We start from the raw sequence: 11,796 nt of genomic DNA on the forward strand, positions 1-11,796 counted from the left end.
CAAAAACATAATTGAAGATTTCTTTCTGAGAGCAGACCTCATGTGTGTTGGCAGGCACAACTACTTTTGTCATGTTACCTTAACCGAAGGCACATAATCCATCACATTTATCTGAAGTGCTGAATATCACAGTATCAGAACTGCAAACCACTGTGAACAACAGTGATGTAATGCAATGTTTTCGAACGTTTTAGCACATTTTTTGAGAATAGAGACGTGACTCGGCTGAGTGTTACTCAACAGTTACTTCTGTAGAAAGCAAAAAAAGCAAGAAACGCTGTAATTTCCCAGAGACACCTCCAAACATACGGAAGGGGTTGGTATGGAAGGTTTGTAGATAAAGCCACAACTTTAAATAAAAAACAAGTGGAATGTGCTGCACTGTGTCCAGACTGAGCAAACATTTTCATTCCAAGAAACAACAGGAAATAAAGGGAACACAAAAACTGCCAGACTTTTTCAATGCAACTAAGGAAGATTGAGCAGACCCTAACAAAATTACAGACCATTTCCACCTCTTAAAATTCTTTTAATCACCAGTCTTCAGCCTAATTTACACTCTAAAGGTGCAAGTCACCCTTCTATCGCACTACTGCTGACACCTAGAAGCCTTTTCTTGCTTGTAATTCAACAACAGAAAGTTAACACTTAAATGAACAAAGGCTAATGGGATTAGGAAAAGGATGAAAGTGAAGCGTTGCCTGCAAAAAGCTTTTCACTTCATTGAGAACCCATTTGTTCATTTTTGAAGGTTTCAATTTGGGTTTGTTTATTTGCAGTGGCTACACTTCTTGGCATTGACTGTATTTTGGTCAGCTTCATGAATAAAACCGAATCATTTGAAATTACAAATGTATTTAGGGAGATAAGCATCAAATGTATGAAAGGGAAAATCAGGAGTACCACTTATTTTCTGTGAAAGGGGGGTGGGGGGGGGGTCTAACACAAAATGGAACAAGGTCAATGATTAAGATTAGATCTGTGATTTCACCGCCTATTTTGCACCCAGAGAGGGAGCATCTAAACTGCTTGTGTCCAGTCATGCATAATTCCCACCTCTCTTTGCTAAGTGCCATGCGTGGGGGATCCAGATTGGGATTCTCCATGGACTCCATTTGTGGGCAACGCAGGAAGTAGTAAAGGGTGTGGAGGGCGTCAGGCGACCAGGACACAGGCTGTTGAGGACGGGCGTGGCGGGCAGGGCTCAGCCCTGGACGTACTGAGCTCAGGCGCTGCATGTGGTGCATTGCACGGGACACCAAGTCACCTGGAACCACAGAAACATTGACAGTTAACAAGTCATATGCAATTTAAAAAACTGAAGGTTAAAAATGATTTTCCTGATTCTGTAGTGCAGTATGAAAAATCAGTTTATGGACATAAATGAGTGGCATATTAAAAACTGTTTACATTAAAAGCCCCATGGGCTCTCAGTCAAACTGGATTCCCCCCTCCAACCATGTCTCTAGTGGTATTTGTCATTAGCAAAGCCAGACGACCAGTCTAAATAGCCATTCACCCATGATCAAGGCTCTACTGAACTGTTCATGTAGTAGCAGAGTAGTTAAAAACCCTCTACCGTGAAAGTTATGCGTCAGTCACGTGATAATAGCAATGCTAACATTAAGTCTTTTCAGAAAGTAGAATATAGCGATTTGACAGCGAACACTTAAATGAAAGCTGTTTGTATAATGGTGCTCATCAGATGATTCATCAGTTTATACTCAAGCAGTGAACTATGTGCAACTGAATAAAAGTACATTTTGCTTAAAATATGTTCAGTGTGATATGCAAAAATTCTTTAAAAAAAAAAAAAAGAGAGAGAGAGAGCCAGACCGACAGGAAAAGAGATCTTAGGCATTAAAGAAAGTGTAAAGTGGACAGTCGTCACAGGGACAGGGAAATGGAGGAGGGGCAGGGAGAGGCGGTGTGAACGAGGGAGCCCAGGATGAACTTGGGATCTTGTAACACTCATTTAGCATAATTACCCCCGGGTAAAAAGACAGCACATCAGCTAAGGGTGAAGAATTCAACAGTGCGAGTGTGTTTGTGTGTCAGCATTAAGAGGTTTGGGGTACTTCTAGGGGATTAGGCTGGGTAACCCTCCCAAAACAGACCCCACTTAAAGCTGAAGGGCCCCCTTTGTGATAAACACCACCAGCAGTTGCTCCAGGAGGTCTCGTAGGAATCACTGGCCATGATGGAGAGCCTCTCCTTTCCAGAATATATTGTGCCTTGAAGCAAAACTGAGCTCCGGGGGTCAGATGCCAATGAATAACTTCACTCTTAGATTACAGATATATTGGAGTCTTTGTGAAAGCTGCATTTTCCCATAGCCAGTGTGTTTATTATGCTGCTTCCCCTACAATTTTGCCCATATAGTTGAAATGTGCTGTAGCCTACTATCAGTTATCCACCATGTTTGTGTATGGTGTGTGTTTGTGTGTCTGGCCTAGTCCAGTTGAGTGATCGAGTAAAGCCGGGCAGCTTGGTACAGATGCTCCTGTGTCTGCCTGGTGTCTTGGGCTAGGATCAGAGTGCCAAACCCACCGTGTTTTTGCGGCGTGTATGTGAATTAGCAGACACAAGCCTGTGTGTGTTTCTAGGTGTGAATTGGTCTGGATATCAGCCCTGCCCAGAACAGCACAAATTCACCCCACCAGAGAGATGTTGCACAAAGAGACTACTGAGAGAAAGAGTGTGTCTTTGTCTGAGTGCATGTGTATACTTTCTTAATGCCTCACTAACTTCAGCGGTGTATGAACCGTGGCCTTGTGCTTTAGGAACAAACAGCAAAGTGTTAGCTCATTTAGAGAAGGAAATGTATCCCTGCTCCATCCAACTCTAATATCCACGTTTCCTCTGTGCATGCCCCAAAACTCTCCATCTTCACCTCTCTACCTCTCCATCATTTCCTCCTGACTCTCCACACCTCTAAACCCACTCGCTCCTTAAATTGAATCCTCTGCCTTACAAACTTCCATCTCTCAAACTAACTCTATTCCTGTTTTTATCTTACTTGTTATTCCTACCCCTCGTTGCTGCCAACTCCCTCGCAGCCTGCAGTTTGAACAGACCACACGTACTGTAGAGTACAGTAAAGCTGTGTGCCTGCATGACTCTGTGTTTACCATCCACGATGCGTATGAATGTCTAGAGCTGTCTATGTTTAAACAAAGAATCCGTCCAATCATTCAAGGTCTAATACCTAATGGACAAATAAGTACCAGGCTTTTCAGCGGCTTTATACTTTGTATTACTACATCAATCCAAAGGAAAACATCAGAAGAAAAGACGGATGCAATTGTATTCAGACTGACAGCAGGCTCTAATAAAGTCAATAAAGTCTGAGGCATGCTGACACAGTCCAAGTGTTGCATTGTGGACCAACTTCACTGAAAAAAAGACTGTGTACTGCTTTGCAAACAAATTACAGATGACAAATGTACAATCTGAGGCACTGTGACTTTATTCTCCAGAGCTCCATGTGTAGATAAACTGATCCGCTGTTTATTTTTAGAAGAGCCGGCATTAGATGACTTGCAGATTCAGGCACACAATGAGACTCGGGACAGAAAGTGATAATTATATGTTATCTTTGCTGCCTACTTTGCTGTCTGAACTATTATTTTCTGTTGAATTAAAAAATAAAAGGTTATGTGTCTTTAAGAGAAGAGCAAGAAAAAAGCATTTGTGGTCAAGCACCAACATTTTTTTAAAGTCAGGACATTTTATTATTTCTGGGAACTGGTACTTGTCTTTTCTGGCAAGGATACTGTGTAGCTTCACAGCTCAGAGGAATTTAATCAATTAAAACATAATGTGAAAAAATGCTTCTAATCAGGACCACAAACACTATTTACAATATGTGTACTCACTGAGTTCAGAGATGCTGCCTACACAGGTAGCCAGCAGTGACTGTTCCAGTGTCCTCAGCTCCAGCTGGGCATAAGCATCCTCCCTGCTGTCCACAGACGACTGTTGGTTCTCTGTGTAGGGACTGAAATGGGCTGGGAGGGACAAAACACCTACAGGCACAGAAGCAAAAAGGAACAGATATTTAGATATGATATGAATCATTTAAATCGACGTCCATAACTTCTGAAATATCCATCAGGACTGCTGTTGTAGAAATCCCTACACGACCGGTATTTGCTCACTGCAGCCGTCGTAATCCTTATAACATGTAATCCACACCACTGAGGGCAACCAAACACACAAGGGAATCTGAGCCTTGCTCTCAGCACATTCAGGAAAGTAAACAGAGCACATAGTGACATGAGGCTAATGCAAACAAAACCAGTCAAAACTGTTTTAGACACATGTTGAGTAAAACCAAAACAAAGTTATGAATTTTGTGTTATTCCAAATACTTGCCTTTAACATTACTAACATGCGATTATTTTAACACCGCAGAAAAGACATATGTTGTCTGTCTGTAAAGGAATAAGGGTTGCAAAGTTAGTAGATGCATGATGGTTGAGGCTGATTTGTCTGATGTATGAAGGAACAGTAAGTGAGACAGAGGTATACTGGTAGATAAGGATAAAAAATGATGGTAGCACAGACAGCAACCTTCATTATAACCCAGGGGTGGGCAACTCCAGGCCTCGAGTGCCGGTGTCCTGCAGGTTTTAGATCGCACCCTGGGTTAACACACCTGAATCAAATGATTAGTTCATTACCAGGCCTCTGGAGAACTTCAGAAATGCTGAGGAGTCATTTAGCCCTTAAAATCAGCTGTGATGGATCATGGACACATCTAAAACCTGCAGCACTCGAGGCCTGGAGTTGCCTACCCCTGTTATAACCCATACAGCGGACGTGCTTAGCAGCACTAGCTAAATACATCCTTTATAGTTTTAGATTTTATCATGCAAAAAGAGGAAGTGAAAAAAACACAACTAATCGGGAAACATCTTAATTGAAATACATAAGCAAACATTATAACATGGTTGTTTCCAGCACATTAAAATAATACAATTTCACCAGTTGTGAGACAAAATTCATAATTGTACTAAATTATGAGGCACAGCTACTGATGAAACTATGGCCAATCATGAACACATTTGGCATTTCCTCTTTGAATAAACACTCAGCAGACCCAGTTAGTCCAACCCAACCATCTCCGACAGTTTGAATATGTAATGTTACAACAAAAAAAAAAAACCTGGTTGTCAGATGAGCAGGCAAGGAGATACAATCATTTCTTGCATAACGACATAATGTCCAGTTCTTTCACTGCTCTAATTGCTGTGTTCCAACTAAAATGGATAACAGTAGCGACCAGTCAAAGTAAGAACACAGAGTGGCCTTTTCTGTCTTTCAGAAAAGATCTCCTGGGTAAAGCTCCCAGCTTAATTAGTTTTGCCTGGTTTGTTTTTAGTCTTTTTGGTTGAAAGCCGAGGTAGCTACTGTGCATCTAATTGATCTGAATACAGTTAGCTGCCCAAAAGTTAACCTTTATTTTGGCTTCTGAATATGAAGCAAGCTTTCTGCCAAGCCAGAGGAAATAAGGGGCCGAGGATGAAAAAGAGAAATGGAAAAGAGGAAAGATGATCAGAGCAGGTTTGTGATTTATTTATGAAGCCAGAGGAAAAAAAGCTGCATCATCTTAAACTCTCCCTTCTCTCCCAAAAGGGAAAACATGGGCTACCGTCCCTAAAATGACATTCCCATGTGCTTCCGGCAAGTGCTGTGTTCTCACTGGAATCAGAGTGGGGATGTTGAAAGAAAAAAAACTGCTGAAACATGTTGAAATAAAATCCCATCATCTTACACTACAGCCTCTTCTTTTTAGTGATACATGCCAGCAAGAGATAACGATACTTTTACTGCTGACAGAATCAAGGAAGGCAAAGGAGGAATGTTGAAAGAACACCAAGGGAAACCACACATACATTTTTGGATATATACTTTTGTTTTAAAGCCTTCAGATACACCAAAATGCCTGGGTATAATATATTCAGTATATTTCATATTTTTGAAATGATGTAAACACATATGAAAAATATGGCAGGCTTCATACTTACAATCTTGTTTCTGGTCTTTCATATAAGTATAGACAAGAGGCAACAGAGGCCTTTGAAAGTGACACACAACTACCACAAGCCATCTTTGGAGGTAAACTGTTGGAAGAATAAGATAGGGGCATTGTCTCAAGATGTCCTTTCTCTCATATAGCACCTAACTGAAGATAATCCACTTCAAAGGGCTTCGCACTACAGGAAACACTTTGTTTGGTTTAAGTGATGGTTCTGCCTGCATGGAGCGTGCAAGACAAACAAGAAACATTGCTCTCTGTGAATTCACTGGACAATTACTTGTGTCTCACATATCAACACAATTAAAGATTACAGGGTGAAGGGTTAAGGTTATAGGGTGTTCAGTGTCTGATCTGACTGCATCTGACATTTGCTTTTCCATCAACTAATGTCTAGAAATGTTGAAGGGGTGCAGTGAATGTGTGAAAACCATGTAGCGGTCAGCGCCAATGGGTGGAGTTCATCAAAGACTAAATAACTTTGACATGTGATCATGACTGATTCTAAATATGCTGCCTCATTGATAGAGTCATGTGCCAGAGTCACAGTGTGTTTCAGTAAGTACTGTATTGCACTGAGTCTCTGCCCAAACAGGTTAGCAGGATTTGTTCTTATTATACTGCATGATTTATGACTGAGACGAGTCCCCCGCCCAGACAGTAGCAGTCACCTCAGTGCAATTTGTAATCAGGGGGACCTGACAGCTTGAATATCTAAAGGTGTTAGCACTGGATTACTCAACACAGGGTACATGATACACTGACTTCTGCCAAAGGGGAAATCTAGTCTCTCTCTCTCGTACTTTCTCTGCACCATCTGACTCGTATTATATGTGCTGACTCCCCATTCCAACACAATAGAAACGGCTGGCTGTGGCAGACTACTTCTGTTACATGCCACACAAACAAATTATACACAAGCTTCAACTCATTCCTAATCACGGATGAGCACAAACACACCAATACACTGTCATCTGTCCAGATAAAAGAATGCAAATGTGCATTATGTGCAACGTCAGCTGTGATTTTATATAGAAAGGCCTCATGGGAATTTTTTTGGGGGGGGGGGTTTCTACAGTATTCTACAAAGGCCTTTGGCAATCTTTCCAAGGAAAGTTGAGGGAAGTTTGTTAAAACACATGCTGCATACATGTGAGACAGGAGTCTGATGATTTCAGTTTCTCTTCCTCTGTAGATGGAATAACACCTCAGGTGCTTTACTGTGTGTACACAGTCATGCTTTGTGGACACTATAGCCACAGTGGCCTCAAAGTCAGAGTAGTATGCTGTTTGTCATGTGCAATCAGAAGAACTCACTCAAATATAGCTTAGTTCAAGCTGTAAAAGCAATTTTGAAAGATCTGTCTTGTTACTGTGGGTGAGTAAAAATATGAATATGAAGGTGCAAGACTTGTCTTTAGAAATGAGCAGTGCTATAAAACTTAACACTTATTTTGACTCCCTGTAGTTGGATTTATTAACAAAAAAGTCAAATTGATGTTATTTCTTTCCTCAAAACCTTAACTTAAAAAGAGAAACCCATTACTAACATCGACCTGGTTTCAGTTGTGAAGCGTACCAGCCTCAAACTGAAAAACTGAAGCTCTTTAAACACGATGCTTGTTGACCTTTCAAGAATATTAAGCCTATATTAGCATGTTGCAAGAAGATCTGAAGCAGAATCTTTAAAAATGTTAACACAGCTTCAATTTATTCTGTAATATTTCAAAGCTGTGGCAAATGGTTAAAACCACTTAGTGTTTCTCACAGTCCCACCCCGTTGCTTGCCTCACCCTGAACCCGAGCCTGCGTCATTTGGGCCTGATGTAGGTCTGAAAGCCAACCAGGGCCTGTCTCCACCACCACTAAATAATATGAGTACCAGCAGCTCCAGTACTATGTGAATTATTTTTCTCTGGGAGAAGCAGAGGATAAGATGACAGGATGAGGGCAGGGAGGAAAGCGACTTAGGTCGCAGAGCTTTATAGGAAGACAAATGAGTCATGTAGAAAAAAAAAGAAAGAATATAACTGAAGAGGAACTGGGGGAAAGGCAGGAATATCTGAGACTATGAAGAGAGCGAGGCACGGGAAGAGAAGTGACACAAGGGATTCATTCTTTTGTGGTCATTATGGTTCCATTTCTGAGGCTGACCTTGCAAATGTCATGTGGGGAATCTCGGCAACAAATCAAAGCTGAAACTTACCACAAAGCCTATGGCAGTTCCCAGCCCATCTCAACCATCTCTCAGGAGCGTTACTGCTGCTCCTAGCTTAGCCAAGCTATCACTCACGACTATGTTCGACATGCTGTCGAAAGAAGGTCAGAACAATCCAACAACTAACTTTTTGGTGTGCAGAAAGTTTTTTGAATGTAGTCCAGGGAGCCTGTCACTCCATGTGTCTTTATAAGTGGTGTTACATGGTTTCAGTTTCAAAATTGAAAAACTAAAGTATAAACTGCAATCTGCAAGGACAATATGCCAAAAACTCTGATGGAAGAGCTGATGAAAGTTGATGCATCCTTGCCTTCCTTCTTGTGCCTCGACCCTCACTCTGTTACTCTTGTGTTATCTCTCAGTGCAACAGTTTGTTCTACTTGAATAACTTGTTCAGCAGAAATGCTTTGTAGCAATATTAATAGGCTGGATATCTAGACTCTGGAGGACATTACTGCTTCTCATATCACCGTCCTTGGGAACTTACCTATTCAGAGCATGTTAGGCATGCCAGGCTTTCAGACTGCATTTTAAACTCTCAGAAAATAACTGTCACACATAACAAGGCAAGAACATCTGTGTGATTTTTAGATTTTAACTTTTCGGTTTAACTTCTTCTTCCCACTGGCAAAAAATACATTCTTTGACCATAATTGGTCTGTGTGTGTTAATCTGTTTTGTCTACTGTAAAGAGAGCGTGTGAAAGATACAATACATTGCTGCATATTCTCACTGAGCTGATAGAAAACTTGAGACTTCTCACACACAGCATGCACGCACGCACGCACACACACACACACACACACACACGTAAACACCTGCCTCTCCTCCTTTAACAGCCTCTTCATTCATTACAGGGTGGATGGATCAGAGAGTCAAGGAAAGGGGGCTTCAAAGACACTTCCCCTGGCAAAGAAGGAGCTCTGACTCTGGTTTAGGGGGCTATAGACTTGTCCCTTTGTGGAGACTGGAATGTGGACAATCACACAATAGTACAGTGTTTGAAAGAGCTGTCTTTGGGCGTATATCACTCCCACCGTCTCTTGTCTTTGACACCACAAACGACCACACTCGTGCTTCATTCCTCTCCAGTGGAATCCATATGCCAGATGTGATCCTTCACTCATAGACCTGACCTCTTGTTTTCCATATGTAAAGGCTCCAAAACACCTGTTTTTCCACACTTCCAACGTCACCCGCACAGCCCCATTCTTTTGTTTCTAGGCATTCCGCCTTTAACACGGCATTGACCGGGATTTGAGAGAGAGAATAACTGTAAAACTGATGACACAATTTTCTTACTGTATATGTGTATATCTCTGTTGAATCACCATGATTAGTTTTGGTCAGCTCCACTGACTACAGTACACAGTGTTAAAAATATACATGGATTTTCTAGCCCTGGCAAACCCTCCTAATGATCTTATCTAAACAGATTTTTTTTGTAAGACAAAGAACCATTCAGAAACTTGAAGTGGGTATTAATATTTGGGCTTAAAATAATCTAGCATTTGACAAGTTAGCATACAAGTTCGCACTACCTATGTGGAGCATGGACAGAGAAGCATTCATAAGTCGAAGCTGCTGACAGTTAAAATCTCAGTATTCACTAAAGTGACCATACACTGCAGTATTTGTGTTCAAATCGTTATGGTTCTGAATTAAAAGGCAACAGAAGCTAAGCCTCTCTTTCATACGCAGTCATGCACACACCCAGTCACACACCTTTCAAAGCCTGAAAAATCACAGACCTTGGTAGACAAGTGAAGTGAGGTCTGGCCAACATCCCTCTGACACCTTTGGCAACCCCTGGCTTTAGGGGGGCACAGGTCAGAGGTGGTCTTCAGCTGGGGCTAAAAAGGGAAGTAGCCTTATCAGCTGTGTAAATGTAGCGTCCTGAAGTCACTGACTGAGAACAATTACAGAACACACTAAGATACAAAGTTACGTGAGAAACTATTTTCTTTACTAGAAAGATATGTAGGGTAATAATGGGCTACTCCTGTCCTCCAACTGCTCCCTTAGAACTGGCTTAAAAGTAAGTGAGTAAAACTAAGATCGGAAAACAAGTATTTAAAAGTGTGACATGTAATTGCAACGCCTGTGCTGAAAGTCTAATTTCTGCATTGTTCCACTGTCAGAAGTCAAGCCAAAAACCCAGAATGAAAAGCCACAAAGATTAGATCTGAACCTCCATGTAGGGACTACTAACGTGAACAGAATGTCTGAACTTAAGGTTTTAGGTCTTACTATTTGAACATCAACAGATATTTTTTAAAAGTGTTACTTCAACCATGAACTGTGCTGCTCATTTGTAAACTCCAACAAGATGGATAAAAGATCTAACATCTAGACATGCTCAAAGCCATGCTGACAAGCCAAATTAAGTGGTTCCATCAGTGCAACAATATGACCATTGAGCTGTAAATATGCTCTGCAGTAGCATACCTACAACCACCCCCAACACACTTTCACTCATATTAGGAGTGGCAGGATTCAGGAGGGCTGGCTTCGGTTTCCCACAGACTTGAAAATATTACATTAAGCTCCACACAACCAGCCCTAATCCTAAACATGACTTCAGCTTTCTCCCCTTATCCTCTGCCTTCCTCTTACCCTCTCTAATCATGTTTTATATTTTACACTCCAGGCTGACTGTGGTGCCTGGGGTGAGCTCGTTTTATTCAGAAATCCCCTTTTCCATATGCTCCATATAGTGTGCAGGAAAGGGACACTATAGCTCTATTATTGGATGACTTGTTTTATAGGGTTCGCTGGCTTGTTGTACAGTACTCAGGCTGTAACTATACAGCACAGGGAAGCTGGTCTTGTTTCTCTAATGACACAGGATGATTGTCATTACGCACACATATAAACATAACCTCAAATCCACCCTCTTGTAATCAATGCCCATGAGGTGAAGCCCTTAAACAAAACTACAAAAATAAAACACAGGAAAAATAGAGGAGTGCAAGTATAATAGGAGCAGTGTAACTGTGCTTAGGTTTATAGACAAGTTCTCATTATTGTCCTTTTTAAACATCAACAGATCCATCTGCTGAGTGTTGTCTTATGGTCTTAATAAGAGTGGACATTATTGCCTGTAACAGATCAAGGGCTGGCCTTTTAAAAAGAGAAACAGTTAACCTCCTCATGGGCTGTGGGCTGGGCAAACACGTACAAATTGTCTACGTGTATGCATGTGAGTGTGTATTTGCGCTAATTGCTCCCTTTCTGTCTCTGTGATCAGCTCATTTTCTCTCAGCTGGAACTTGAGAGTAGGAACAAAGAGCCAGTCAGCTTGGATGGCAGACAACATGGTCATTGAGCAACGGTCTGAACCTGAACTCGACACTGACTCAACTCTCAGTAGCACATGCTAACAAAAATGAAACAATATTACAACAATCACAATCCTCAAGAGTCCGGTTTATAGGACAAAAGGAGAAATCAGCTTTACTGTCCAGCTGGCTGTGTGTGTGTGTGTGTGTGTGTGTGTGTGTGTGTGTGTGTGTGTGTGTGTGTGTGTGTGTGT

The 11,796-nt window shown here is 41.5% G+C and overlaps 1 protein-coding gene across 1 annotated transcript in view; it reads right to left on the minus strand.

Annotated features, from left to right (window-relative positions):
• abtb2b (ankyrin repeat and BTB (POZ) domain containing 2b) overlaps positions 1 to 11,796 on the minus strand; it is a 38,542-nt gene that overhangs the window by 10,455 nt on the left and 16,291 nt on the right. Inside the window, exons 2-3 of the mRNA XM_005737687.1 lie at positions 3,879 to 4,028; positions 1,057 to 1,267 (exon numbers count right to left, since the gene is read on the minus strand). Coding sequence (XP_005737744.1) covers positions 1,057 to 1,267; positions 3,879 to 4,028 — 361 coding nt within the window. The remainder of the gene's footprint in view (positions 1 to 1,056; positions 1,268 to 3,878; positions 4,029 to 11,796) is intronic.

This window comes from Pundamilia nyererei, unplaced genomic scaffold (assembly GCF_000239375.1).
Source record: "Pundamilia nyererei isolate P.nyererei 1_Seehausen unplaced genomic scaffold, PunNye1.0 scaffold00078, whole genome shotgun sequence".
In the NCBI taxonomy this organism is placed as follows: domain Eukaryota; kingdom Metazoa; phylum Chordata; class Actinopteri; order Cichliformes; family Cichlidae; genus Pundamilia; species Pundamilia nyererei.